The sequence below is a fragment of the Musca autumnalis genome, unplaced genomic scaffold, assembly GCF_047663935.1.
Source record: "Musca autumnalis isolate F117 unplaced genomic scaffold, ASM4766393v1 scaffold_1, whole genome shotgun sequence".
NCBI lineage: Eukaryota > Metazoa > Arthropoda > Insecta > Diptera > Muscidae > Musca > Musca autumnalis.
Genome location: NW_027411644.1, coordinates 262,604,483 through 262,631,127, shown reverse-complemented (window position 1 = coordinate 262,631,127; position 26,645 = coordinate 262,604,483). Strand labels below are relative to the sequence as shown.

General features: G+C 35.9%; 2 protein-coding genes across 2 annotated transcripts in view; both read right to left on the bottom strand.

The window, feature by feature from the left end:
- Positions 1–5,032, bottom strand: part of LOC141389490 (corticotropin-releasing factor-binding protein) — a 182,813-nt gene extending 177,781 nt beyond the window's left edge. The window contains exon 1 of the mRNA XM_073961073.1: positions 3,985–5,032. Within this exon, the coding sequence (XP_073817174.1) occupies positions 3,985–4,038 (54 nt within the window). The 5' untranslated portion in view covers positions 4,039–5,032. The remainder of the gene's footprint in view (positions 1–3,984) is intronic.
- A 369-nt stretch (positions 5,033–5,401) lies between these two features.
- Positions 5,402–22,831, bottom strand: Osi23 (DUF1676 domain-containing protein Osi23). The gene is made up of 7 exons (XM_073964374.1): positions 22,677–22,831; positions 21,941–21,959; positions 21,814–21,882; positions 11,080–11,261; positions 10,867–11,015; positions 5,662–5,876; positions 5,402–5,569 (listed from the first exon to the last, which is right to left on the bottom strand). The coding sequence occupies exons 1-7, from the start codon at positions 22,829–22,831 to the stop codon at positions 5,402–5,404; spliced, it is 957 nt and encodes a 318-aa protein (XP_073820475.1).
- Positions 22,832–26,645: the final 3,814 nt, after the last annotated feature.

The following is a 26,645-nucleotide window of genomic DNA, read 5'->3' as shown; positions in this document are numbered from 1 at the left end:
GGGGGCTAAACTAAGGCGTGGACCTATACCGACAAATTTCTATGGAACGATTAATACCCCAAATGAAGACCAAATTTCAGCCATTTCGCTTGAACATTGAGGCCACAACCCTCAAAATACCGGAAATAGGGAGGTACCGTTCTAAGGGGCTATACTAAGGCGTGGACATGTACCGATAAGTTTCTGGGGGTAAGTTTTATACCCCAACGAAGACCAAATACCAAATTTCAGCCATTTCTGAGGAATATTGAGGCCACAACCTTCAAAACACCGAAAATCAGGAGGTACGTTCTATGGGGGCTATATACCGACAAATTTCATATGGAACGTTTAATACCCAAAATGAGGACCAAATACCAAATTTTAGCCATTTCGGTGGATTATTGTGGCCACAACCTTCAAAATACCGAAAATCGGGTGGTACCGTTCTATGGGGGCTATATCAAAACGTGGACCGATATAGCCCATTTGCAATACCAAACATCCTAGGAGTAATATAAACTTCTATACCAAATTACAAAGCTGTATCTTGAAAATTGCGAGCTGTATCTTGATTTCGACAGTTATATCGACTTAGAATTGTACCCTGATCAAGAATATATATACTTTATAGGGTATCCGATGAATATTTCGATGTGTTACAAACGGAATGACAAATTTAATTATACCCTCCATATTATAGTGGAGGGTATAAAAAAACCTACATTATAATGCAAAATTTTTAAAAGTTGGACTTTCACCATAAATTCCCCAACCGCCACTGAATCTATATTGATTGAATTGTAATTAAAATGTTATTAGTTAAATATATGTATCAGTTACAGAAAAACGAGTCTAAATCACTGTGCGACGAGCTTCTCACTATGGGCCCAGCATATATAAACTCAAAAAATCCTCACCATGAACTGGTGAGGGTATGAAAATATCTTAAAGTTGTGAGTACGAGTAATTTTCTAAAGTAAAGAAACATTGTTCATTAGGGTAGGGCGATTTGACCACCTCATTAAGCCCTTCGCGTTTCTGATTCCTGGGATTATACTGAGCAAAAAAGTCCATTAGACCATATGTCATCGGTGAAAATCGAGTCTCCCGATTTTGACTTGAACTTTTTTATCCACAAATCCAAAACTGCCTGAAGGAGCATTCCAATGCTTTTGCGATGTACTAGAGAGTTCCTTATTATTATATTGGCTACAATTTTTGTGTGGATCGAAAATCTAAATGGTTTGCCTGTTATATGACAAAATATCCAAAAAACGTGGATAATAACTTTAAAATCTGGAGGCTCGATTTTAAACGTAAATATATGGTCTAGGGGACTTTTGTGCTCAGTACAATCCCAGGAATCAGTAACACGAAGGGCCCAATAAGGTGTTTTTCTATCCATACAAATCGCCCCGGCATAATTAATGTTATTAGGGTTATGACATTTTTACAACCGCATAACCCTGTATGAAATGCCACCAAAGTAGGAGTTAGTCCCATCATTGTAGTTTTTTGGACCACACCAAATTGTGCATGTGAGAGCCCATATGACACTTATATTTTCACTGGACCATAGTCGTAGACCGCTAATGTACTTTCGCATGCAATATAAGTAACCAATGGCTTATCCTATTTAAGTTGAAAGTATTAAAAATACGCAATTTTGGCAGGTCCGATCTGGGTTTTTTATATTTTTCAAATATATATTCACCACAAATGTTTTTAAAGCTGTTTAAATTGAACGCACAACATCTTCTGTATGAATTTATAACGAAAAACTATCAATAAGATATTTATATTTGTCAATCACAACGACAATCTGTATGAAAATTGGAAAATATGACCCTAAAACCTATATATCAAAAACAAGTGCTGCTAAGAATGTTATACTCGTATGTTATGGTTACAGATTTCCATTATTCAGAGACCCATAATAAAATTTCATTTGGAACATTTCTTTTTTTAACAATATTCCCAAAAAGTGAAGGATTTTGCTAGATTTTGATCCAGTATGGAATCATATAATTTCATCCTAATATATATAAATTTGAAATCTAATTTTTTTAAAGAAAAAGTATACATAGATATATGGTTTATTTTGAAACTCATAGTGAAATTTTGTGTAGAATTTTTCATCCTTTGACTTTTTTCACCTGTAACCAAGTTTCACATTACTTCCATGTATCAACTCGAAAAAAGAAGGAAAATTTTTTCATCAAAAAAATTGGGAAATATTCTCATGTTTTTTCAGCAAAATTGATACTGATATTTTCATGCTATAAAATGTAAATAGACATTTCATTTCTTTGGTGACCCATCGTGAAATTTGACGAAGAATATTTTTGTCTCTGACATTATCTGTCTAAAATTATTTTTTGTGGGACAATTTTGAATAAACTCAGAAGAAATCCGACTTTAACCCTATAACGTGTTTTTCATTTTTAGAGATTCCTGGCGATTAGACAAGAGTTACAGATTTGGTGTATTCAGAGACCTATAGTAAAATTTTATGGCGAACAATTTTGTAGAATATTTGGATTTAATTCGATAACATTTTTAAGGAGTTTTTGAAAGATTTTCGAAAAAAGGACAAAAAAAACCCTTTGATGAACCGCATGAAGGTTAAAGTTTTAAACAAAAATATTCCTCACACCCTCCTAAGTCAACTTGCCAAAGACACTATATACCTGAAATGCAAGGATTCCAAAATATCTTAACTCGAATATTTCGAAAAAATTAAAAATGGGCGGTACTTGCTTCGCCTTTTTTGGTTACTTTCCGACGTAAACTTTAAAAACGCTGATACACGTGTCTCATATTTTTAGCTCTACTTTCATAATGTACTCGGTTTTCACATCATTTTGAAAAACATTGAATTTTTTGACAGTGTTGTATATACTCAGTGTATACTCAAATACCTAAAACGGAAAGAAATCAGCAAGGGTCCGCTTTAACGAGCTATACAAGAAGTTTGGCATTAAATAACGGCACTTAACACCCAAAAATTATTTTTTTCCCTAAAATATATCTCGGACACCCTGACACATTCGCCAAAACAATAAAATGTATAAATTTTGCTGCTAATTCCATAAATTGTATGATAATACTCATATTTCCTTGGGGCGTATGTATACTTTTGTAAGTAACATTTATTGGTTTTTGTAAAATTTACCGTTTTTTATATTATGGAATATACTATTGTTGTATTAAATATTGTTTATTAGTGAGACGAAATAAACCTGTGTACTTGGAATTTCATAAATATCATTACTTTTTCTAAAACCCGAGATTTATGGGGCGTACGTATACTTATGTAAGACTGTGTAACTCTATTTCATATATCATAAAAATTAAAAGTGGTTTACGCGGGACCTTTTTTAAAAGTTAAGTGGAATAAAAGTGATTTTAGTCATTAATAGGTAAAATACCATCCATTCGTGCAACAGGAAATCATTTTTTCAGAAAAAAAGTTCATTTCATAGAACTTTTTTTTAAAGTGGTTTGAATTCATTCTCACTACAGGAAATCATTTTTGAGAAAAAAAGTCAAAAAGTCATAACCCTAATGTTCATAGCTTACGTTTCATAAAATATCTCATAAACAAACTATGACAGTTTCCAAAAACTGATTTCTTAAAATTCAAAAGTTTTTGCTTTATCCACAAAGATTATGCAAATCTTTAAATTTAAAACACTTTGGTTTTTTAAATAATGAAGTGTTATTTTCATAAGGATCAGACGAAATTGTTTATTGAAAGACTAAAGAATTACAAAGTCTTTCTACTGACTTTGTAATACTTTAGAAAACTTTGATTAAAATACATATGAATTTTAATCAAGGTTAAACCAAACATTTTCTTAGTAAAGTATTAAACATTTTTCACATATTAAAATTTCTTTAATTTTATATTTTTTATAAGTTGATTATTATACACCTTCTTTTAATATCACTTTCAAAATCATCAACAATTAATTTATATTTATGTACATGACTACTTACCGTAACACCTAAGACTATAATTGACAAAGAGAAGAATACCACAACTGCTTTCATTTTGAATTCGATTTATTTAAATGTCCACCAAAAGTGTTGCTTTAATTCTTTAGGCTTGTGACAAATATTTAGACGAAAATGATGTGACGTTGATAAAGCTGCTGTTGTTTACAAGTGCGACTTCTCTTCTACGTTTTTGTTTTATCAAAATTTACATCAACAAGCTACCAGATAATTCGTGTTAATGCGAAAACTTTGTTTTGATATGTCTTAATTTTTCCGATTTAATGTCAAAACACACAACTACACAAACACTTGCCACACGAAAGAAATTGAATTAATTATTTCGAGTGAAAACAACTGTTGCAAATATCCTTTTACAAGTTACATTAATATTGCAGAAGTTACAGCATACGGCCATACAATATGGTATTGAGTTATTGGGAACAAGGGCTATAATGTTGTTTACCCTCTTGACTTGTTGGTTGGTTTCGTGGATTTAATTAATCCAGCAACGCTTGTTCCAAAAGGATCTCTTTGAAAAAGGACACTCAGCAATTTATGTTTTAACACAAGACACAAGCACTTTTTATTACTTTCAAAACCGTTTTTTAGCGCTGTAATGTGATCAGCTTACATCAATTGACAAATTGACTTTTTATTTCAAACTTATAAGAAAGAAATTGATTTTGCTCAAGTGTCACGTTTTTGTTTGGTTTCTTTGGCTGGCGTGTTTTTTAAATTACTTTACTGACCACTCACAGTTTAGAAAAAATCCAAGCTGTTATAACTTTATTAGCCTTAAAATTTGTTGGTAAACACAAAAAACGGCCTTCAAGGAAATCTGTTGCTTTTTTTGCTCGAAAAATATTCAAATTTAATTTATGGTGACACACCACAAAAACGGTCCAACGTTCCTTTAGAGTTTTTCTAAATCAATTTCAAACTTTATGTCCTTTCTTTTTTTAATGAATAGCCAATGCCAAACGAGAAATCAAAGAGCGACCGTTAACTTGGCCAACAGATGTTGGAATGTTGAAGTTATCCTGCAGACAAGTCCTTTTATACGACAGTTACAAGTAAAAGCTTCCCATAGTAGGCAAACATTCACACGCACTCACACACAACTGCATAAAATTTTATGAATGAAATCAACACTTGTTGCCATTCTTGGCACATAATTCTTTCCGCAAGACAACCCAAACCCACCCCCACCATTCAACAACACCCACATGCCATCCATCCATTGTTCATTAAACTGAATCCACTTTGGTTCAAAACTTGACTAAAAACATTTTTTATTTTTTTCATTGACTACATTTAAGCTTACAAAGTAAAAGCTTTCATTTTCATTATGTTGCCATATCTGTTGCTTCTATTTTTGGGATTTTTGGGCCCACAGCCATTTTTCCACATCCAAATCTCACTTAACATTAATACCCACTTCGACTGGTATTCCCCGAATTTGATTGGTTGGTGTCAAAAGGTTTTGTACATTTCTTGGATGATGTACATCTCCACGATCGTAATAGCCACCATAATGCTCACCGGGTACATGATAGAGTCCATAGTGAAGGCCAGTGTTGGCCACCTGCAATTGTACAAAAACGTAATGAACTTTTATTGTTGAAGTTTTTGATTTTTCCTAGGTGGAGGTATTTGTTCTTTTTTCGGGAAACTTACTCGTTTGAGACCATTTATGGAGGCCAGAAGTAGAGCCATCTTTGCCAAAAGCAATGCTTTACCGCTCACCACTGATAGTAACTGAAAGCCCATGGGTACAAGAACAGCCCCAAATGCGGTTACACCAAACATCATTGTAATCATCATATTATAACGTTGCCGACGATGTCTGGCTGTGCCAATCGGATCGGAATAATTGGCATTTGACAGGTATTCTGAAAGAGGCAAAAATAAACAAGTAAAAAGTCGTTAAGATCGGACGAGTCGAACTTTTTAAATTAAATTATCTAATCTAAACCAACTACCAAAACGATTTCTATATAAAATTGCCAAATAACACAAGTTCGGTCAAGAAATACAGCTAAAATTCTCAAAATACCGAAAATCGAGAGGTACGCTTAAATGGGGCCTATACCAAAAAGTGGAACTATATTGAAAATTTTTAGTGAGAACGTTTTGTGACCTCTGCGAATCTCAAATGTCAAATTACGGGTAAATCCGTGAAACAATGTAGCTAAAAACCTCAAAATATCGAAAATCGGGAGGTACTGTTAAGGGGGAGGGATATTTGGTAAAGAAATTTTGTGACCACTGGGTACCTAAAATGCCAAATTACAACTAGTTCGGTGAAAAATTGCACCTAAAATCCTCAAAATACCGAAAATAGGAAGATACCGTTATACGGGGGCTATACCAAAAGATTGACCTATGTCGACGACATTTGATGGAGAAGTTTCATGACTATTACTTACTTAGCTGGCATATTACAGAACATTTGTTCCATAAGCCAAGAAAACCAAGAAAAGATCTCTAAATCTCTCTGTTTAGTGCTTCACTTTCTGGAATACCGCGCCTTGTCATCTCTTCCTCCACTTGTTTGTGCCATATATTCTTTGGTCTGCCAATTCTGCGTGCACCGCCATGCGGCCCGAATTTATACGCCTTTTTAGCGGATTCATCATCGCCCATTCTTATGATATGTCCCTTAATATAATAATTGTTCCACAAACATCCCATACGGGACAAGGGAGACTTCTCTCATATCAATGAGTGCACCCCGATTCATATTAGCTCAATGATATGGGACCTACTGTTTATCGCCGAGTCCGAACGGCGTGTCTTAAAACACCACTTTGTAGAGAAGTTTTACATGGCTGAAATACTCAGGAAATGTCGCCAATGTTCTTTCCACATCCTAACTAAATTACCTTGCTGGTTTCTACAGGAGAATGTGCCTGTACTAAAGCCATCAGTTTGATTTTCACTCTTTGGTAGAACTTTCGGACTTCATTTTGGCTCCTGTACATTTCGCTTTTTTCACACTGCCTTGGTGGAGGTCTCTGGTATCCAAGTATGGATTTTGCGGCTGTTTGCATGGAGTGGGCAATATTTTGCCATTGTGCTGATATGTTATCGGGACGAGGAGTGCTTTCATTCAGCTATTGTGCTAACTGAGTGGAATATGCTGTGGCTATCTGTTGCGTTTGCAGCTTACCGATGTCCAACTTCCGCGTTGTATCTGTTCGTGCTTTATTTGCAACGTTTAGACGGGTACGTACCTTAGCTGCAACAAGGTAGTGATCCGAATCTATGTTTACTCCTCGGAACGATCGTACATCCAACACGCTCAATGAATGTCTTCTATCTATCACAACATGATCAATTTGATTACTTGTTCTTTGATCTGGAGTTGCCCTTATGAATATGGAGATGATTAAATCTGGTATTGCTAAATACCATGTTTTTTGCAGCTGCAAAGTCTATCAGCCTCATACCATTGTCAGATGTTTCACTGTGGAGACTGAATTTCCCGACTGTTGGGCCAAAGATATTCTCCTTTCCAATTTTGGCATTAAAACCGCATATAATAATTTTAATGTCATGGGCAGGGCAACGGTCATAAGATTCTACTGAGCGCTCGTAAAATATATCTTTGGTCTGTTCGTCCTTGTCTTCAGTGGGAGCATGGGCGCAAATAAAGCTGATGTTTAAGAATTTTGCTTTTAATCGAATTGCAGCGAGTCTTTCATTCACTGGGGTGTAGTTGGAGACCAGATGTTTTAATCTCCGACCAACTACAAACTCGAAACCATGCTCATGCTTTGTGTCATGGCAGCTATAATACAGTGCGTCACCTTTAGGAGTTGTTGTGATGCATTTCCAATTCCTTCGTATTTCCTGAATGGCAGTAATGTCGGCCTTGTACTTTTCAAGTACATCTGCCAATGCGTAAACTGTACCTTCTCTATAAAGAGTGCGAACATTCCAGGTGCAGATTAGCAGATCATGGTCCTTAAAACGTTTGCGTAGTTCGTCAACTTTAGAGGGGTTTGTTTTTCTTTTCTTTCGTTTTTTCATAGTAGGCTGCTTTTTCTAGGGGAGGGTTACTAATCCGACGCCCAAACCCAAGTTTTTAACGTTCTTATGGGTGAACGCGCGGCACATGTTAGCCTACTACCTTTAACGGGTGTTAAAGGCAGCTCCCCAGGTGACACCACGGGGAGGTCTGTGTCCACTTGAGATGAAAGAGGGACCAAGATAAATCCTGGGCTTTGCCATGTTAAAGCCGGCCAGGGCCGTTCCTTGGTATCTTCCAACCCCTACGTCACACCTTCATGACTATTAATAACCTCAAATGTCAAAGTACAGCTATTTCGGCTAAACATTGTAGCTAAAATCCTCAACATGAAAAAGGAATGTACCGTTATATGGGGGCTATATCAATACATGGACCTATGTTGACGATTTTTGGTACAGATATTTCGTGACCATTAAGAACCACAAATGTCAAAGTACTCCTATTTAGGTTAAACATTGTAGCTAAAATCATCAAAATACCGAAAATGGGGAGGTACCGTTATATGGGGGCAATACGAAAACATGGACCTATGTTCACGATATTTGGTGGAAAACTTTCTCGGCCATTGAGAACCTCAAATGTCAGATTATAGCTATTTCGGTTTAAAAATTGTAGCTAAAATCTTCAAAATACCGGAAAACGAGAGTTACCGTTATACAGGCGCTATATCAAAACATACCTATGTTGACGAAATTTGGTTTAGAACTTTCGGTTAAAAATTGTAGCTAAAATCCTCAAAATAAAGAAAATCCGGAAGTACCCTTATATAGAGGCTACAACAAAACATTGACCTATGTTGACGATTTTTGGTGGAGAAGTTTCGTGACCTGGGAACCTCAAATGTCAAATTACAGCTAGTTCGGTTAAAAATTGAAGCTAAAATCTTCAAAATACCGAAAATCGGGAGGTACCGTTATAGGGGGTCTATACTAAAACATGGACCTATGTCCATAATTTTTGGAATGTAAATTTGTATACCCTCAGCATTTATGCTACACTTTCATACGGTCAAAATATGCCTCATCGAAATAATGGTTTTAGACCCCAAGTATATTTGGACGAAACGTGTTTCAGAGAATTTAGAGTTGATTTAGCCATGTCCGTCCGTATGTCTGCCTGTCTAGCTGGACTCTCGGTCCACAATTTGGATTTCGTAATATTTTGTCCAAACTTAGTTTAAGTTCGAAGATAAGTTTTATTGGACCACTCCTTCCGGTACCTCCCCCACAAAGGTTCGGAAAATGTATGCGCACGATAACTCTTGAAGGAAGTAATCGATTTGGTCCATACTTTGCCCATCGTGAAATGGACACAATCGGTCCACTCCACCTGCTCCTGCTCTCGAATCGCTTTGATTTTTGCTGTAGCAACTTGTATTCACTACCCCCCATACGACGGTATAAGTTTCATCAGGGGCAAGTCCATACTTCCTGAGAAAATACTCCGAAAGCTTTAAAAACCCCCATGGAACCATGTGTAGTGGTTGGAGCGCTAGATAACTCTGGAACGGATCTGGCGATTCGGTCCAAAATGTGGCTTTCGTAATATTTTGTGCAAACTTAGTTTAAGTTCGAAGATAACCCATATCGGTCCACTCCTTCAGGTACCTTCCCCACAAAAGTTCAAAAATGTTCGGAAAAATTGTGCGCACGATAACTCTTGATGGGAATGACCGAGATCCTAATATATTTACCAGACATAGATCAGGTTCGAATATGGACTAAATTTGTCCACTCCTTCGGGTACCTCCGGAACAAAATTTTGGAAAAATTCTCTACGAATCACTTTGATTTTTATTGAAGCAACTTGCATTCGCTGCCACAATTACGATAGTAACAGTTTTTTCAGGGCCAAGTCCATACTTCTTGAGAAAACGGCCCGAACGTTGTAAAAACACCTATGACACCATATGTAATGGCCGGAGAGCTCGAACCGAATACTGCGTTCGTCCACACTTTGGATATTGTAATATTTCCTCGAATATTAGATGAAATAAAAAGGTGGTGCTTATAGGTCCACTTCTTCCCGTACCTCCCCTACAAAAGTTCAAAATATTCGCTAAAATGGTACGCGCGATATCTCATAGACGTAGCAACCGATTTGATCCAAACTTTGACAAAATAGGCATCTTTCAAAAATTTAGGTGTCCTATTTCTGTTTTTCTTGATGCCAGAGTGATTACTCAGACAGACGGACGGACGGATGGACATGCCTAGATCGTCTCAGAAGTTTAAAATTATAATAATTATTATTTCAATGTGTTACAAACGAAAAACTTAAAGATAAAGATGATACCCTCCACCATAGTATGGAGGCAAAACTACATTTTGAACCCCGGCCAACATTATTGGGCTGTCTCTCTAACTCGATTTGAACCAAATTCGTTCAAATTACTAACAAAAATCGTATTAATGTAAAGCATTTTTATTTGATTGAAAACAAAAAATATTCAAATGTTAAAAACCCAAAATTTTATTTCAAATCTATTTATTTGAAAATTTTGCCCATTTTAATTAATTTGGATTCGAGCTTAATGACCGAAGTTTTTTGCAAGTGAAAGAGGAAAGCCGAAGATTCTACCCCCCACAACCTGTGGCCTGATTTCGCTGTTGGCAGCGGCTCATCAGACATATCGGCTGTGGAGTGGTTTCTCTGTCATCGAACTTTTCATTTCTCACATGCAATGTGTTTTTCAACAGTGATGACCTTTTTTCCCATTCAACCTGTATGGCTTCCACGGCAAACGCTTTTTAGTGCAGCATTCAGAATCGTCATAGAGAAATAGCCCATAAGTTATTCATTATCAAAATATAAATAAATTAAAACAAAATAAATGTATATCTTACCATTTTCTCTCCTGTATTCCATGTATGCATCCATCACCTCCTTTAAATCAATTTCCAACTTGTGAGTCAACAGTAGTCGTGTAAAACTTAAAGCCAAACGATCAAACCACGTCAAATACTGTGTGTCCTTACGCCTTAAAAACTCACTGCTGTGGAAATAAATCAAATTACTTTATTTGAACAAATATTTGTTCAATATTTAGACATATTTACTTGCTGTATAAATCTGTTTTATAAACATCGTCATGATTTGGTTTTGTCGACGATAGACGTACAAAACGAACACCTCTCCAAATGGGCACCACATCTCGCGATGTGACGTCATCAAACAAATATAAACTTGTAGCCTTCAGACATTGCCATGTTTTTGCCGGAGCTGATAAATTTGATGACGACTGTGTAATTATGATGGATTTCGATTATTAACAATTTGAAATCCTAGTATGTTTGATGTTGAAACATGTCGTGGTATGATAATTGTGGAAAAATAATAAGGGTAAGCTAAGTTTTCTGGCAGTTTACAATTGTTTTCTTTCGACTGAACCTAAAATGTCATTGCACTATACCAGCATAGGTTTTGTAAGTGTGGATAATTTTTAAAATTATTAAAAAAAACATTCGAATTCAATAGATAGGGAATATGATCTGCGAATCTGGATATGAAATGTCTAGACTCTGTATAGATAAGGTACATACTACGCAGTTGTCGCACTATCTTATAACTGTTATGAGACAAGATCTGGTCTCCAGCTTCACCCTGGTAGATCAAAGGCAAGGTATAATTTGGATAAAGCTAAATTGTCACCATCCGTCTTATATGTACCCGTGCAAGCGTAATTTGTAGACATAGATTTTTTTATTTTTGTTGCGGGCTGGGACCACAGTTCCTTGTACCGAACGAAGACAAGAATGAGGATATCATGAACATCATTATAGGGGATTTTAAAAATAGTTATGTTCGCAGAGGGTCTTTGCACGTTTTTCTGTCCATATAGGACCTCAAAAACCTCTCATTTTGTAAAAGACCCTTAAAAGATATTTTTCTCCTTTACAATGACTTTTTAAATGGTCTTGGACGGTTGTCTGTGCTTTGAATATATCTTCTATCCGTAGAATATATTTATTACTGTCTTCTCTATATAGAAGACCTTTAAAATATCTTCTGTCATCAGGAAGTCTACTGTCTATAGAATACTTTTACTTGAACTGCTGTTCATAGAAGATTCTTAATTCGTATTTCCATAGAATATATTTTATAGATATTCTGACCATAGAAAACCTTTTAAGGTCCTATTTTTCGTAGAAGGTCTTTGAAATTGGGTATGACTACAGAAGACCTTTAGCAGATATTTACTTTAGATGGTCCTATATCTATAGAATACCTTCCCAGCTAACACTTGGGAGCCACATGAACCGAATAATAAAGTAATTTAAATAAGTTACCAACTGCATTACCAGTAGGCTGAAAAATAATGGCGTTTTCTTTACAAATGTATTCCATACTAAGTAATGAATACGAATCGTTTTTTTTTCCTGGCCAAAATTCTGTAACTTTTGAACGGATAAATATATTCTAATAATTCTTTTTTTTTTTTTTTTTTTTGTTCGACAGATAACACAATCAACCCTTCCGGTTAACAAAATACGATCAAAATAGTTTTAGTATTTGAAGAGGAATTCAAGGTCAAAGTAAAACTTTTGAGTTTTTTTTACCATTTTTCATCAAAATATGAGTGTTTTTGTGTTTGTATAACCTACACCACTATTTGGAAAGGGTATTATATTATACGTTTGTTTTTGCAAAAATTCATGTAACACCGCGAAATATTCCCCGGAGACCCCCAATGTTTTGAAATTTTGTGCGGAAGGAACCCGAAAGAGTTGACATATGCAGTCCATATTCGAACCCGATCTATGTCTTGTAGAAATATTACGAAGTTCAAAGTACGGACCAAATCGGATACTCTCCTCCAGAGTTATCGTGCGCACAAGTTTACCGAACATTTTTTTACTTTTGTGTGGGAGGTACCGGAAGGAGTGGACCGATATAACTTATCTTCGAACCTAAACTAAGTTTGGACAAAATATTACGAAGACCAAATTTTTGGCCGAATCGACAGATCCGTTCTGGAGTTATCTTGCGCTCCAACTATTACACACGGTGTCAAATGGATTTTTTGCAACTTTCAGGTCATTTCCTCAGGAAGTATGTACTTGCCCCTGATGAAACTTGTACCGTCGTATGTGGGGCAGTGAATACAAGTTGCTACAACAAAAATCAAAGCGATTCGAGAGCAGGCCCTAAACTGAACTTATCCGAAATTTTGTGTGGGAGGTACCCGAAGGAGTGGACCGATTGAGTGCATATTGAAAGCTTATCTAAGTCTGGTATACATTTCACGATTTGCAAAGTATGGACCAAATCGGTTACTTCACAACACTTTCGAACTTTTGTGGGGGAGGTACCGGAAGGAGTGGACTGATATAACCCATCTTCGAACTTAAACTAAGTTTGGACAAAATATTATGAAAGCCAAATTTTGGACCAAATCGGCTCATCCGTTTGAGAGTTATCGTGCGCACCAGACAGCCAGACAGACAGACGGACGGAAGATATATGACATAGCTGCGCGACTCTTATTAATATTCCGAGATGTTTCAATTATCTGTCAATTTAAATCCGTTTACGCTGTTAGTTCGGCGTCCGCGGAATTATTTATATGGTTTTATTGGTGAAAAATGATTAGAAAGCCCCGCTTTATCGACTGAAAGAAAATTCGGCGTTAATATCTCCACAATTCGCGAAAATGAAATGACTGTTCTATCCTGATGACCGAAAATAAATGCCTATTTTTCATAGTACTATCGGAAAAATGATCAGAAAATCATTTCGCGAAAAGCTAGAAACATAATTCGTTCTGTGATTGATACGGAACATCATAGGCTTTAAATCCCTACAAGATTAAAATCGTAGATTCATTCGTTTTGGGATAAATACGCTAACATTAACAAAAATTGAGGTCTTCTTTTCTACTGACGTGGAGTGTATATGAAGACAGAACACCAAATTTCTGTAATTTTGGGTGGATAATGTGGCTAAAACCTTAAAAACCCGAAAATTGGGCGGTACCGTTCCACGGGGGTTATATCAAAACGTGAACCAATACCAACAATTCTCTGTAAAAATACTTCGCAAGACCTGGCGAAAACTAAATACCAAATATCAGCTACATTGGTCGTTTAATGTGGCTAAAACCTTGAAAATACCGAAAATCGGCCGATACCGTTCTATTGGAGCTATATCAAAACGTGAACCTATGTACATAATTTTGATCAGAAAAGTTTTTTGGTCCATTGGGAACCCTCAATGCAAAATTTCGGCGTATTTGGGAACCCTCAATGCAAAATTTCGGCGTAATTGGGCGTGAAACATACGAGGGCAGTTCGGAAACTTCTTAGCTTAGCACAAAAAGCGCGGTATAAACAGAAAAAAGTTATGTGTTTTGGAAACTTCCATCTCTGTTATGAACACATGTTAAATTTTGTTTCGATCTGGTAACTCCTTCATATAGAAACAGGTGTTCAAAAAAGACGCATCCGCAATTTTTTTACAATGGAAAAATTAGAAATGCGTGCTGTCATTAAATATTTACATAAAAAAGGTTTATCGGGACAAGAAATTCATAATGATATGGTGAATGTGTTAGGTGAAGTGCTCCTTAAAAAAAAAAAAAAAAAAAAAAGAATTGGGTTGCTGAATTTAAACGTGGTCGTACAAGCATTGAAGATGAACCACGTAGTGGACGTCCAAAAACAGCAACAACAACAGAAATTGTAGCCAAAGTGCATGATATGGTATTAAATGATCGACGAATAAAAGTGCGTGAAATTGCTAATATCATGGGCATCTCAAATGATCGAGTCCATTTAATTTTGCATGACGAACTACAGATGAAAAAGCTTTCTGCAAGATGGGTGCCGCATTTGTTAACAGTCGATCAAAAACGCATAAGAATGAACATTTCTCAAGCTTGTTTGGATCGTTTTAAGCGAAATAAAATGGATTTTAAGCTTCGTTTCATAACTGTTGATGAGACATGGATCCACCACTATACTCCAGAGACAAAAGAACAATCTAAACAATGGACTGAAGCTGGAGGAAGTGCCCCAAAGAAGGCAAAAACAATACAATCGGCTGGTAAGGTTATGGCAACGGTTTTTTGGGACTTCAAAGGTATTTTATTGATTGACTATCTGCAAAAGGGTAAAACAATAAATTCAGAGTACTATTGCAACCTTTTGGATCAATTAAATGTTCAAATTCGAGAAAAACGTCCTGACTTACAACACGAAAAAATAATTGTTCATCAAGACAACGCACCAGCGCACAAGAGTGTTTTAACAATGGCTAAAATCAACGAATTAAAGTACGAGTTGCTTGACCACCCACCTTATTCTCCTGATTTAGCTCCCAGTGATTTTTACCTTTTCCCAAATCTAAAAAAATTCCTTGCTGGCAAGCGTTTTACCTCAAATGAAGATGCAATTACAGTTGTAAACCACTATTTTGAAGACCTTGAGGAAAACTATTTTAATCAAGGGATAGAAATTGCTAGAAAAGCGTTGGACTAAGTGTATTGATGTTTCAGGAGATTATATTGAAAAATAAAAATATTTTTATTTTTTTATTTTAAAACTAACTATTCTCTTTCATTGATAGGCTAAGAAGTTTCCGAACCGCCCTCGTATGTAAAATCTTCAAAATTCCGAAAATCGGGAGGTATTGTTATATGGAGTCTATATCAAAACGTGGACCTATATCCAAAATTTTTATCGGAAAAGTTTTTTGAAAAGTGAAAACCCCGCATCTCAAAATTCAACCAATTTGGTTGATAAGTTTAACTAAAATATTCAAAATACCGAAACATTAAGAAGTACCGTTGCATGGGGACTATCCCAAAACGTGGACCGACCTTCCTAAGTTTATACCAAAATGCATCTGCCAACTCCTTTTATATTTGGCCACCCTTTATTTGAACTCGCGACATAGTGCAGAGTTTTTTTGAGGTTATGCGCCATTATCTCGGGAACTATGGACTTGCCCTCGAAAAAAAATTACAATGACGTAACGGGGGCCGCACGAACACCATGTTACAAAAATTTCATATCAATTCGTGAGGTGTCACAAAACTGCACTTATTTCAAATTTTGTGTGGGAGGTACCTGAAGGAGTGGACCGATATAATCCATATTCGAACCTGATGTATGCATGGAGGTAGTATTACCATATGCAAAGTTTGGTTCAATTCGGTTACTCCCTTCGAGAGTTATCGTGCGCACAATATTGCGACAATTTTTGAACATTTGTGGGGGAGGTACCTGAAGGTGTGGACCTATATGACCCATCTTCGAACTTAAATCAAATCTGGAAAAAATATTTCGATACCCAAAATTTGAACCGAATCGATTGATCCCTTCGAGAGTTATCGTGCGCACCAGCCAGACAGACAAACGGACGGACATTGCTAGATCTACTCAAAATTGTCTGAAACGGATATCGTACAAAAATACTTGGGGTCTAAAACCATTATTTCGACGAGGCACATTTTTGGTCGTATCGAAGTGTAAATACCCTCTTTAGCCTAAAGGCTGAGGGTATAAAAATGGTCAAAGCCAAATAAATAAGATGTATAAATACAAAAAAGATCGAAAGTTGTCTTCCCTGCCTTACCCCTTGGCGTATAATGCCTAATTTTCTCCACTTATAAATTAGTAATTAAAAAAATTGCAACAGCTATCCCAATAAAAAACGCCACCAACGCACGGTGGTCGAAAGCACTGATCTAGCGGCGCGAAATTAATAACTTGCAAACGTATTGAGATACGTCACTGAAATTTGGCACAAACTCAGCTTGTACCTGTGGGTAATAATGGGCCAAATATGAACAATATCGGCTGATGTTTTGGTATAGCCCCCATATAACGGTACCTTTAGATTTTCGGTATTTTAAGGATTTAAGCCACAATTTCGTAGCAAATAACCTGTAATTTGGTACTTAGGGTTCGTAGTGGTCAAAAAATAATTTCACCAAAAATTATGGACATAGGTGCACGTTTTGATATAGCCCCCATGTAACCGTACCTCCCAATTTAAGGTATTTTGAATATCATGACCGCATTTTTAAACCAACTTGGCTGTAATTTTGCATTCCGTGTTCTCACTGCGTATAAAATCTTCTTACAAAACATTTTTAACACAGATTTATGTTTCGATATAGCCCCTTTTATGGTACCCCCGATTCGTTGAATTTTTACTTGTTATCCCATATTTAATAACATATTTAGCTATAATATCGTATTATAGTGTCTCCGGGTGTAGAAATCCTCCTTGCAAACATTTCTCAAGATAGGTCCATATTTTGATTTAGCTCCCATACAAATGGACAGCTAAATTTGTATGAATTTCATGCAAAATCCGTTTTTTTTTTTTAAGTGCAGTCATCAAAAGATTTGCAAATATTTGCAGCCCAAATGTGGTTATTCCGTATCTAGAGAGTCCAAAGAATTCCCCAAAAAATAATCGAACCTAAGTTCGGCTAAGTTTACAAGATGCACTCTATGGAACAAGCGCGTACAACCCATAAAAACACAAAAAAATTTAATTTTTTGAAAATTTATTGCTATATAACTAAGTACCTCCAGACCCCAAACTATTTTTTATAATTTAAATCTCACCCTATGCTATTAATTGAATATAAATCTTATCCAGTTTCATTACGAATGCATTTAACATTTAAACAAATATGAAGCTAATTTTTTTGCAACAATTTTTTAAAATCTGATGCAACAAAAACTCTTGCATTTGATAGTGAATAACTGAGTGAATATTTACAACAACAAAAATTAAAAAACAAAATCTTTGTCTGCGAAGTGTCTGTAATCGATACAATGGAAAATATTTCGCAATTTTATAGTTCGATTTTTTTACTTTTGCGCCGCTAGATCAGTGGTTTCGACCAGTGTGCAACGTTGTATTTATGAAACACTGGCAGGGTTGTATGTTTGGTTGTTGCTGTAATAAGCAGGCCAACAAAATTTCGTTATGCTGCCTTCGTTGTAATTCAACGACACATAACTGTGGAGAGAATTTGTTTTGTTTTGCAAACACTTTTGTTGGGGTTATATGTGGTTGCCAAAGAACGTCTCATTGAAGTTTTTTCTTTGGTCACTCTTATATTTCGAGCCGACGATTGATATGTGGGTTTAAAATTTTCTGTTGAAGAAGTTATTGAAAAATAACTTCGGTGGAGAATATCCACAAACAAGAAACAAGGGAGCTGATGCGATCCTGTGGCGAGGATCGAAACTAGTCTTCCCTGCCTTACCCATTGTCGAACAATGCCAAACACTCTCCACTAACAAATTAGTTGTTTTAAAGTATTAAAAAAAAAACAAATATTTGAAATTTTTTGATTTTTTTTTTTAAATTTAAGGTTTGCGCAAAAATAAAATATACTCCTTGGGTTCTCATAAACAGTCATATAAATAATTTTTTCATAATTCACTTATCTTTTATTGGATTTTATAATTATCCATTATCAATTATTTGCTTTTGCTAAAAAATAAAAATACGTAAATGTTTAAATTTTTTCCTTATTTTTTTACACATATTAATTTGAGGAAAACTTTTTACAAATCGTTGTTTTTTAGATCGCCAGTATTCAATGAGTAATTTCGTTCCGAATTTGTATCCGAATTATTTTCAAGATGCAGATTAATCCAACTATCTATATTTCACAGACATCACACATTATCATACCACAGTCGAATAATTTTTTCATTAAAATCTTTTTTTCGAATCATACATTTTCACATTCCTTAATGAGATGACGCAAAATTCTCAATTGTTGTAATCCAGAAAATTTAGTGGTGATGTGGCTGTTATTCCCACTTGGCTGGTTTACAGGCGGTAGAGGCGATGCTGACGTTTGCAATACAAATGTAAACACTGCGATTGAAATAAATAGATATTCAAATACATTCGCGTAACGCAACATAATGTCCTTTTTCATTATTATTTGTATTATTATTATTTTTGTTTTTAAATTTTTATTTGTCTTCGCAAAATATTTTTCATAGATTTAAAATTGTCATATATTCCCGTAAGTAGTCAATATTGGTCTGTTAAAGCTCAACTGAAAGTTGTTCTAGGAAAGTATGACAGTTTTATACTTTCAAAGAGTTCTGCATGAGCAACGATAAACTCGACCTACCATCAATAATGAAAGGTTTAGTGGGAGTTGAAATGGTCGGTCGGTCAGTGAGTCCAATGTTAGTTGGCTCATGTTCTGCATGAACGACAATAGCATTAGCAAAAAAACTTCATTGAATGCAATTTATGTGACATTTATCAATCAAAGAACTAAAGAAGAAGAAGAAGTGAAAGAAAAAGTGCATTGTTTTTTTATACGCTCGATGACAATGATATTCACCCATTAATCTACAAATAATAACTGATTATTACAGAGCTGTTATACCATTTATTTTTATATGAATAACGTATTTTTATGAAACAAAATAATATTCAATATTCATAAATAGGCATTTGCATAAAAGAAAGCTGTCACATTAAATATGACTCCAGAAATCAGTGAAAGGTAGTATTTTATGCAAGAAAACATTGTCAACTTCACACTAAATGTGGTACATTGTATGTATGCTATTTACCATCGCTACATTCCACACTGGTCACAACCTGCAACAAAAATCGAAAAAATCGATATCAGCAAATCTCTGCGACAATTCAGCAAATTTTCTCTAAACATATTATATTTTAATATTCCAGCACTGTTTTTGTAAATTATAACGGTATTTAACAAAACAAAACAGAAGAAGTTGACATTTACGTATGATCTCTTAAAAACTTTAAAAACATCAGTAAGGTTGTGACTTCTTACAAGGCAAGTAACTCAAAATTGAAAGGATAAAATAATTTTTTTCGAAATGAAAGTTTTAGTACAACCCAGCAAAAATACTCATTACAAATTGGCCTACTTTCTCATTATTTTAACATGGGCATGTCATAGGGAGTAAGTACTTATTTTTTGGCACTTAAAAGTAAATAAATAAGTACTTAAATAAGTAGTTACGACTTGAAGTAACCAGGGAGTAACTACTTATTTATCTACTTTTTAGTGGCCAAAAAGTAAGTACTTACTCCCTATGACATGCCCATGTTAAAATAATGAGAAAGTAGGCCAATTTGTAATGAGTACTTTTGCTGGGAAGTGTTTCTAATTACTTTTACATAAAAATTTGTACACATTATTCGTATTAAATGTGCTGGAAATCACATTTTTTATAATACTTTTTTGTGTAGTTTTTTTCCAAGTCCTAAAAATTAAAGTTGAGTTTTACTAACTTCGTCATCCTTCGCCACTCCCCAAATTTTTTGAAGAATGCTCGAAATAGTGTCTAGTTTACAAAAAAAATGGTTCCAGCTGCATATATTTGCATTTCTGTGTGTTACATTAAAAATACTGACGATGCCTCTGGTCGTTTCAGTGAATATGCCGTATTACTGTATTCTCAGTTTCTTCTTTGTTTTGTGTTTTAATTGTTTGTTTTGGTTTTTTTCTTTAAAGATTTAGACAGTTTTGTTTTGGGATCTACTTATGAGTGTATTTTTTACATTTGTATATTTTTGATAAATGTATGATGATCCATATAATATGGAAAACAAGTAAAAATGTAAAATTCGGTCGCACCGAACTTTATTTTATCCCCTACCATGAAATATTCTGAACTCGAATGGAATAATTTGTTTCCTTTCCTGTCCACGATACCGGTCGGAGACGTTTTTTGACCACTAAGAACTCCAAATAGCGAATTACAACCAATTCGAACCGAAGATGTAATAAAACCCTCAAAATAACTGAAATAGGGAGGTACCGTAATATGAGGGCTATACCGAAAACTGGACCTAAGGCCACAATTTTTGGCGCAGAAGTTTTTTGATCATTGAGAACTCCAAATGGCAAATTACAACCAATTCGGTCCGAAAATGCTGATAAAATCTTCAAAATACCTGTAATCGGGAGGTATCGTAATATGAGAGCTATACCGAAACCTGGACATAATACCACAATTGTTGGCGCAGAAGGTTTTTGGCCATTGGGAACCCCAAATACCAAAGTGAGCCAAATTGGGGCCGAAAATGTAGATAAAAGCTTCAAAATACCTGAAATCGGGTGGTACAGCAACATGGGGGCTATAGGAAAAACTGGACCCATATTGAAGAATTTTTGGCAAAAGTACTTTTTACTTATTTTTAGCATATACTTAAAAAATCAGATTGATCCGATAATTATAAGTATTTTTGTCGCACCTTCCCATACAAGTGGGACCACTGTGCATTGTTAGATATGAGCCGCACACATCAATTAACTCAATAAAACGATATTATATATTTACCATAGTGTTTTTTTTTTTGTCATTTAATCGTGCCAACCACTATTATTCAGGAAAGTTATTATAAATACAAAAAGTTTTGAATATATCAAGGGCTTTGACACTTAAATTTAAGACTTTTCAAAAAGTGGCGTAAATCGACGTGTGCACTGGGTTGCTCACATACATGTAGAGTTATTAATAAATCTAAGCGTGGATTTATTAATGAATTATTAGAGGCATCCCACAGCTCTCCAAGCGTGGATTTATTAATGAATTATTAGAGGCATCCCGGAGCTCTCTAACCGTGGATTTATTAATGAATTACACTGTGCAGCAGCATTTTTGGGGGGTGGACAATTTCTTTTGAAGATGAAACATATTTAATTCTGAACCGAATAAATGTCAAAAATTACATGAAAACGGGACAAAATCGATTAGTTGTTGTTTATGTGAGAATCGCTACAGTGGCATCACTGTAGCCTTAACTGAACGTACCTCACATAAACGTTGTTCCTCATTATCACTCTTTTTATTCTCTTTCTCTCCTGCTGTTCTAATAATGTTCTAAAACCAGAATTAGAATTGGGGATACTCTGTTGTGCTCACAGACACAGAACTTTACTATTAAAAGAACATTGCAACTGAAACAATCAAAAGAGAAAGAGAGTGACAAATATGAAAATGAATTTGCACTAAAGTAGAAGTTATTAAATATTAATAAAAGTAAAATCATTGTATTGTGAACCAACATTAAAATGGCCCGATAGAGCCAAATACAAATTAATAATAAGTACATATTGTGAGCCAAAATATTAATCAAATAAATTGCCCGTTGGGGCAAATACAAAACCTTAATTGACTCGTACTTGTTTGGAGGTCCGAAATATTTATTGCCGCAAGGGTAAGCATTGGACATCCAGATCGCTGCATATGCAATGTGCTCGCTCCAGAGACGGATGTTTAGTATTGCTCGATAAGGGAAAGACTGTTGGCAAACCAAGTTGGCCAGGGACTGGAATCCGTGGTGGCCAACTTTTGAAGAGTTGGTAAGTGCCCCCAACATATGGTCCTTCGAAAACCGGTAAGCGAGGATAGAACAACCAAAGGAAAACATAAGGTATTTTTGGAGGAAAAGTGAGTACCCAATATTTGTCCATCGTATTGTGTAATCGACATACATTTGTTGGCTCGGCGATATGGTTCAGTTTTGGAGGTTATGCACTGCATAATTTGTCATCAAGTTTTGGAGACAAAACACATCGATTATTGCCTCATTGGGTACTGTTAGGTTTTCTGGCCCTTTGATTTGATTCCTTGCTGTTGTTGTTACTCTAAACCGGCACATTTTGTTTGCCTACAGTTCTGCAATTCCCGTTGGAGCTTTGTTTTTCAAGAACAACATTGTTGTTGTCGTTGTTGACTTGAACGCTGGCTCTCGGCTGATGTACAGGCTGCGCTGCTTGGGCGCAGTTGACTTTCTCTTGGGCTGCCCCTGTGGCTGTTTTTTACTCATCGTGACTGAGCACTCATGTATTTTCTCAGACTGAGTATTTTATTCTTTTTTTTAACTTGCTCTCATCGTGTGTTGTTCGATCCAACAGCTTGTGTGATGCATTTTTGGAGTTCTTGTTCTACAAGTTGGTAGACAAATTAGCAAACAAAGAAAATTTGCAGAGACACTAAATATTTTTGTGTCTTTTTGGTTGCCTCCACTATCGGATGAAGTGGTTGTTGTAGGCAAAAATGAGTAAATATCTCTTTAGAAATTTGAAAATCTGACTCACAGTGGTTTGCTGGGGCGTTTAATGGAACCATTTGGGTTTTTGTGAATTTAAACGTCATACCGAATCGAGTGGAGGCACATTCTATAGAAAATTGCCTTGCCCATACGACCAAAAATAGTTTGGTACAAAAGGAGTTGGCCTTTTTAGAAATTTGGCACAGTGGGTCAGAAGTTGGATTTTCTCAAAGAGTGCTTGTTGAATATACGAAAACACACACATTTGGAAATTTGGCACAGTGTCTCGGTTGGCGAACAAAAATTTTGAATTTTTTGAATGACATTGTTGGATAAAAAATAACTTTTAAATTGGACAATTGCTAAAGAAGAAACCTTACTCAATAAGGGAATTTGGAACATTTGCCACATATTGATAAAGTTAACGCTTGGTTGCTCATGAATATTGTTATCGATAATTTGGAAAATTATTCTGATTGGCCCTTGGGGTAATTGCTGAAATTGAAACTTATTTGTCCCAATCGAAAATTGCGAAAATATTCACAGCAAAATATTGGAAATTCTGTCACGCCGTGGGATAAAATTGAACATATTTGAGAAATTTTTTATCGAATTTTTGGGCGTTTTGGAACAGAAAAGTATTGGTCTAACAGTCTTCGTTTCGCTTCCATCGATTTAACTATCATTTATTGCCAATACTACTTTTCATTTTTAATAAATATTGCTGTTGGGCAATTGGAAATTTGGTGCTGGTGCCGAACAGTGTTGTCTCGTGGACGTTATAACTAAAGATTTACTCTTGGACCGATAACTATTTTTATAAAAAAAAAATCTGTGAAAATGTCAGTATTGGAGGAATTTTTCACACAGTGTGAAGAAATGGGTTTCTTCGAGGAAATTCTTGAAGAGACAGACGCTTCGGGGTTCAATCAGTGGGCAATTGAGGTCGAGCGGTCGGAGCTGGAAAGTTTATGGGCCGATTGGAATGCGGCATTTGAAAATTGTAAAAAGGAACCTGAAGGCAATAAAATAAACAAAAAGGTCATCGAAACAAAAAAGATTCTTGCTCAAGATTGCTACATTCGGTGTGTCAACATCCTGGGGGATTGGGAAATAAGAGCTAAGGAAAGAAAAATTAGAATGGAAGTCAAAAACAGTGTGGATGTAGTGAAAGAAGAGAGTCGATGCGTTAATTGTAAGGCCGTGGATCATATTGAAACAGACTGTAAATCGCACTGCTCTTCAAGGTTCAAATCTGAACATAATATTCTTTCCCGAGAGAATGGCATTTCACGAAATTGTGGTAACAATGTGTCTTCCATATTAGCTCAACCTTCATATTTACAAATAAGCTTGCTCCCTAATGTTTCATGGAAGAAACTTATTCCTCTTGCGGAAAATGGAGAATCTCATAGGAAATGGAGTATAGATGAAAGTCCGAATGAAGAACTTTGGTATTCAAAGATTTATCCAAATGAACATGCTAATTTACTCAAGGGAGTAAAAAATGATAAAATGATTCCCTTTTTTGACGAAAGAAACTGTTTTGGTTCTATCTTCACTGGCCCCGATAGAAATTTGCTCGATCCACAGACAGTAAGTCTATTGTATTGTACTAGAGTGGCAACACAAGGGCATTTGGTAATAGCTTGTAAATTTGGTGGAAGGCCTCTGGTACGCGCTGTCTCAATAGGCAATCAGAAGTGCAAGGACGTTTTCATTTCCTCAGTTTTTAAAAGTCTTGATGCGAGATATGGCACTTATAAGCATATAAATCCCTTTAGTTGGAGAAGGATTGTCTCGTATTCTAATAGGTTTGGAAAAATTTCTCGCTTTGTAAATTGCACCTTAAATTGTAAACTTGTAACACACAGTGTTCATGGCTCATCGGATTCAGCGACTTTAGCAACTTCATATTTGAAGATATACGTTGATGGTACTATTTGCTCAAATTGGCTTGTCTCTATCCCAAATGTAGCAACTTGCAAAAATATGAATTTCAGCTTTTCAAAAGTTTCGTTAGTTTCGTGGACTGACTCATTCTTGCTCTTATCTTGCCTCGAGCAATTGCACAATATCTGGGTTTATAATATGGTTACCTTTATTCTAGAAGATATGGTAAAGAACTGGTGTCAGGTTTCTTGGAATATTTACTCGACAGATCTCGTAACCCGGGGGCGAACTCCTTTAGGGCTAAAGGAGTATGGGCTGTTCTGCCACGAACCAAACTCGTTCAATGTAAAAGGAAATCAATGGCCCATTGGTGTGGTGAGACCACACATTACGCTTGAAGTCAACCCTATTGAAGTGTGTCTTGCACAATCGGCCATAGAAAGTGATTCCTTGGGAACGTTGTATATTCTTTCTACGGTAATCAGTGATGTAGCTTACATCCTTTGCTCTGTTCGGTTTATTTACTTCGATATCAAGAAGACGTATTACTATAAAGATATGAAGCTTCCTGCAGAACAATCCAGTTTGGCCCGATGTTATTTGATACCTTGGTTCCGGAGAAGTCACTTTCCCTTGCAACAACATTATCTTACGAGGATACAAACATCTGGCTGCATTTGTCTTACTCTTAAGCCCACTTTGGACCATGATAGATTTACTCTAACCAATGGATGTATAACCAGCACTCCTTTCCTCAAGTACAGCGGAAAGCTGACATTCGATGGCGGTATTCGGTTGACCCTTTCTACAACATTGCATGAGTTGTGGGTCATGACGGGAAGCAATGTGATGAAATCATACTATCGTAAGTGTATGAAATTCTTTATGGCCCAGAATAGGGGAAAACTCCAGTTGGCTCTTCCTTTTGAGAGAACTTCATTTGGTCGACCGTACTCTACTTTTAAAGATAACGTTTTTGCCGATTTTGTGATTTTCAATGGTCTTCACTACGGTGGCGCTATCAATCCATTTCCTTGCTGTGTCACAAGTGTTTTGTGTGTGGAGTCCGAAGACGCTCTTTCTACCAGAACTATCTCCACTGGGTTTACTCAATTTCTCTCCCGACGTCGTTGTGTATTTCGTATTTACTCTATGAACGGCCAATCCATACATCATGATTGCTTGCAGAAGTTGAATTGGTGTTTTATTTATGCTTCAGCAGCACATATGGCTGAGCTTTGGAAAAAGGGCATGAAGAGCTGCAGAATCTATAACGTTGCCTCAACGCTTGCTCCCTCACGCAGAAAAGTTCATCCGCATAATTTTGTATACGTTAGAAAATTTGTCGAGCTTTATGTCGACTTCGAATCGTACGTGGTGACACTTCCCGTAAACCAACGTAACGCCTGCAAATCCATGGAATTAGTTTTGGTTCTGAAAATGCGTCAAATTGAACTAAGGTTTGCTCCTTCTCGTGTGAGGATAAGATTCCGTCGACCTTTCTCTATTTTTATATTTGGCCCATTCGTTTTGGAAGTCTTAATGGACAGAAATCGGTGTGGTGCTTTGCTCATACCTTGGTAGATTACATTGGTGTGCATTGGAAACCTGGGCCCTATTCCACGAAACAACTTATCAACTTTTCACTTTGCACATAGCAATATTTTTGAAAATTTTCACATTTTTGTGTTCCACA

Excerpts from the sequence above, each read along its gene's own strand:
- Osi23 (XM_073964374.1), bottom strand. The coding sequence starts at position 22,831 with ATGAGTAAAAAACAGCCACAGGGGCAGCCCAAGAGAAAGTCAACTGCG. Across the intron at positions 11,262-21,813 it reads AGGAACAACGTTTATGTGAG|TCGTCATCAAATTTATCAGC; the intron begins GTACGTTCAGTT and ends ATAATTACACAG. Across the intron at positions 11,016-11,079 it reads AAAACAGATTTATACAGCAA|CAGTGAGTTTTTAAGGCGTA; the intron begins GTAAATATGTCT and ends TTATTTCCACAG.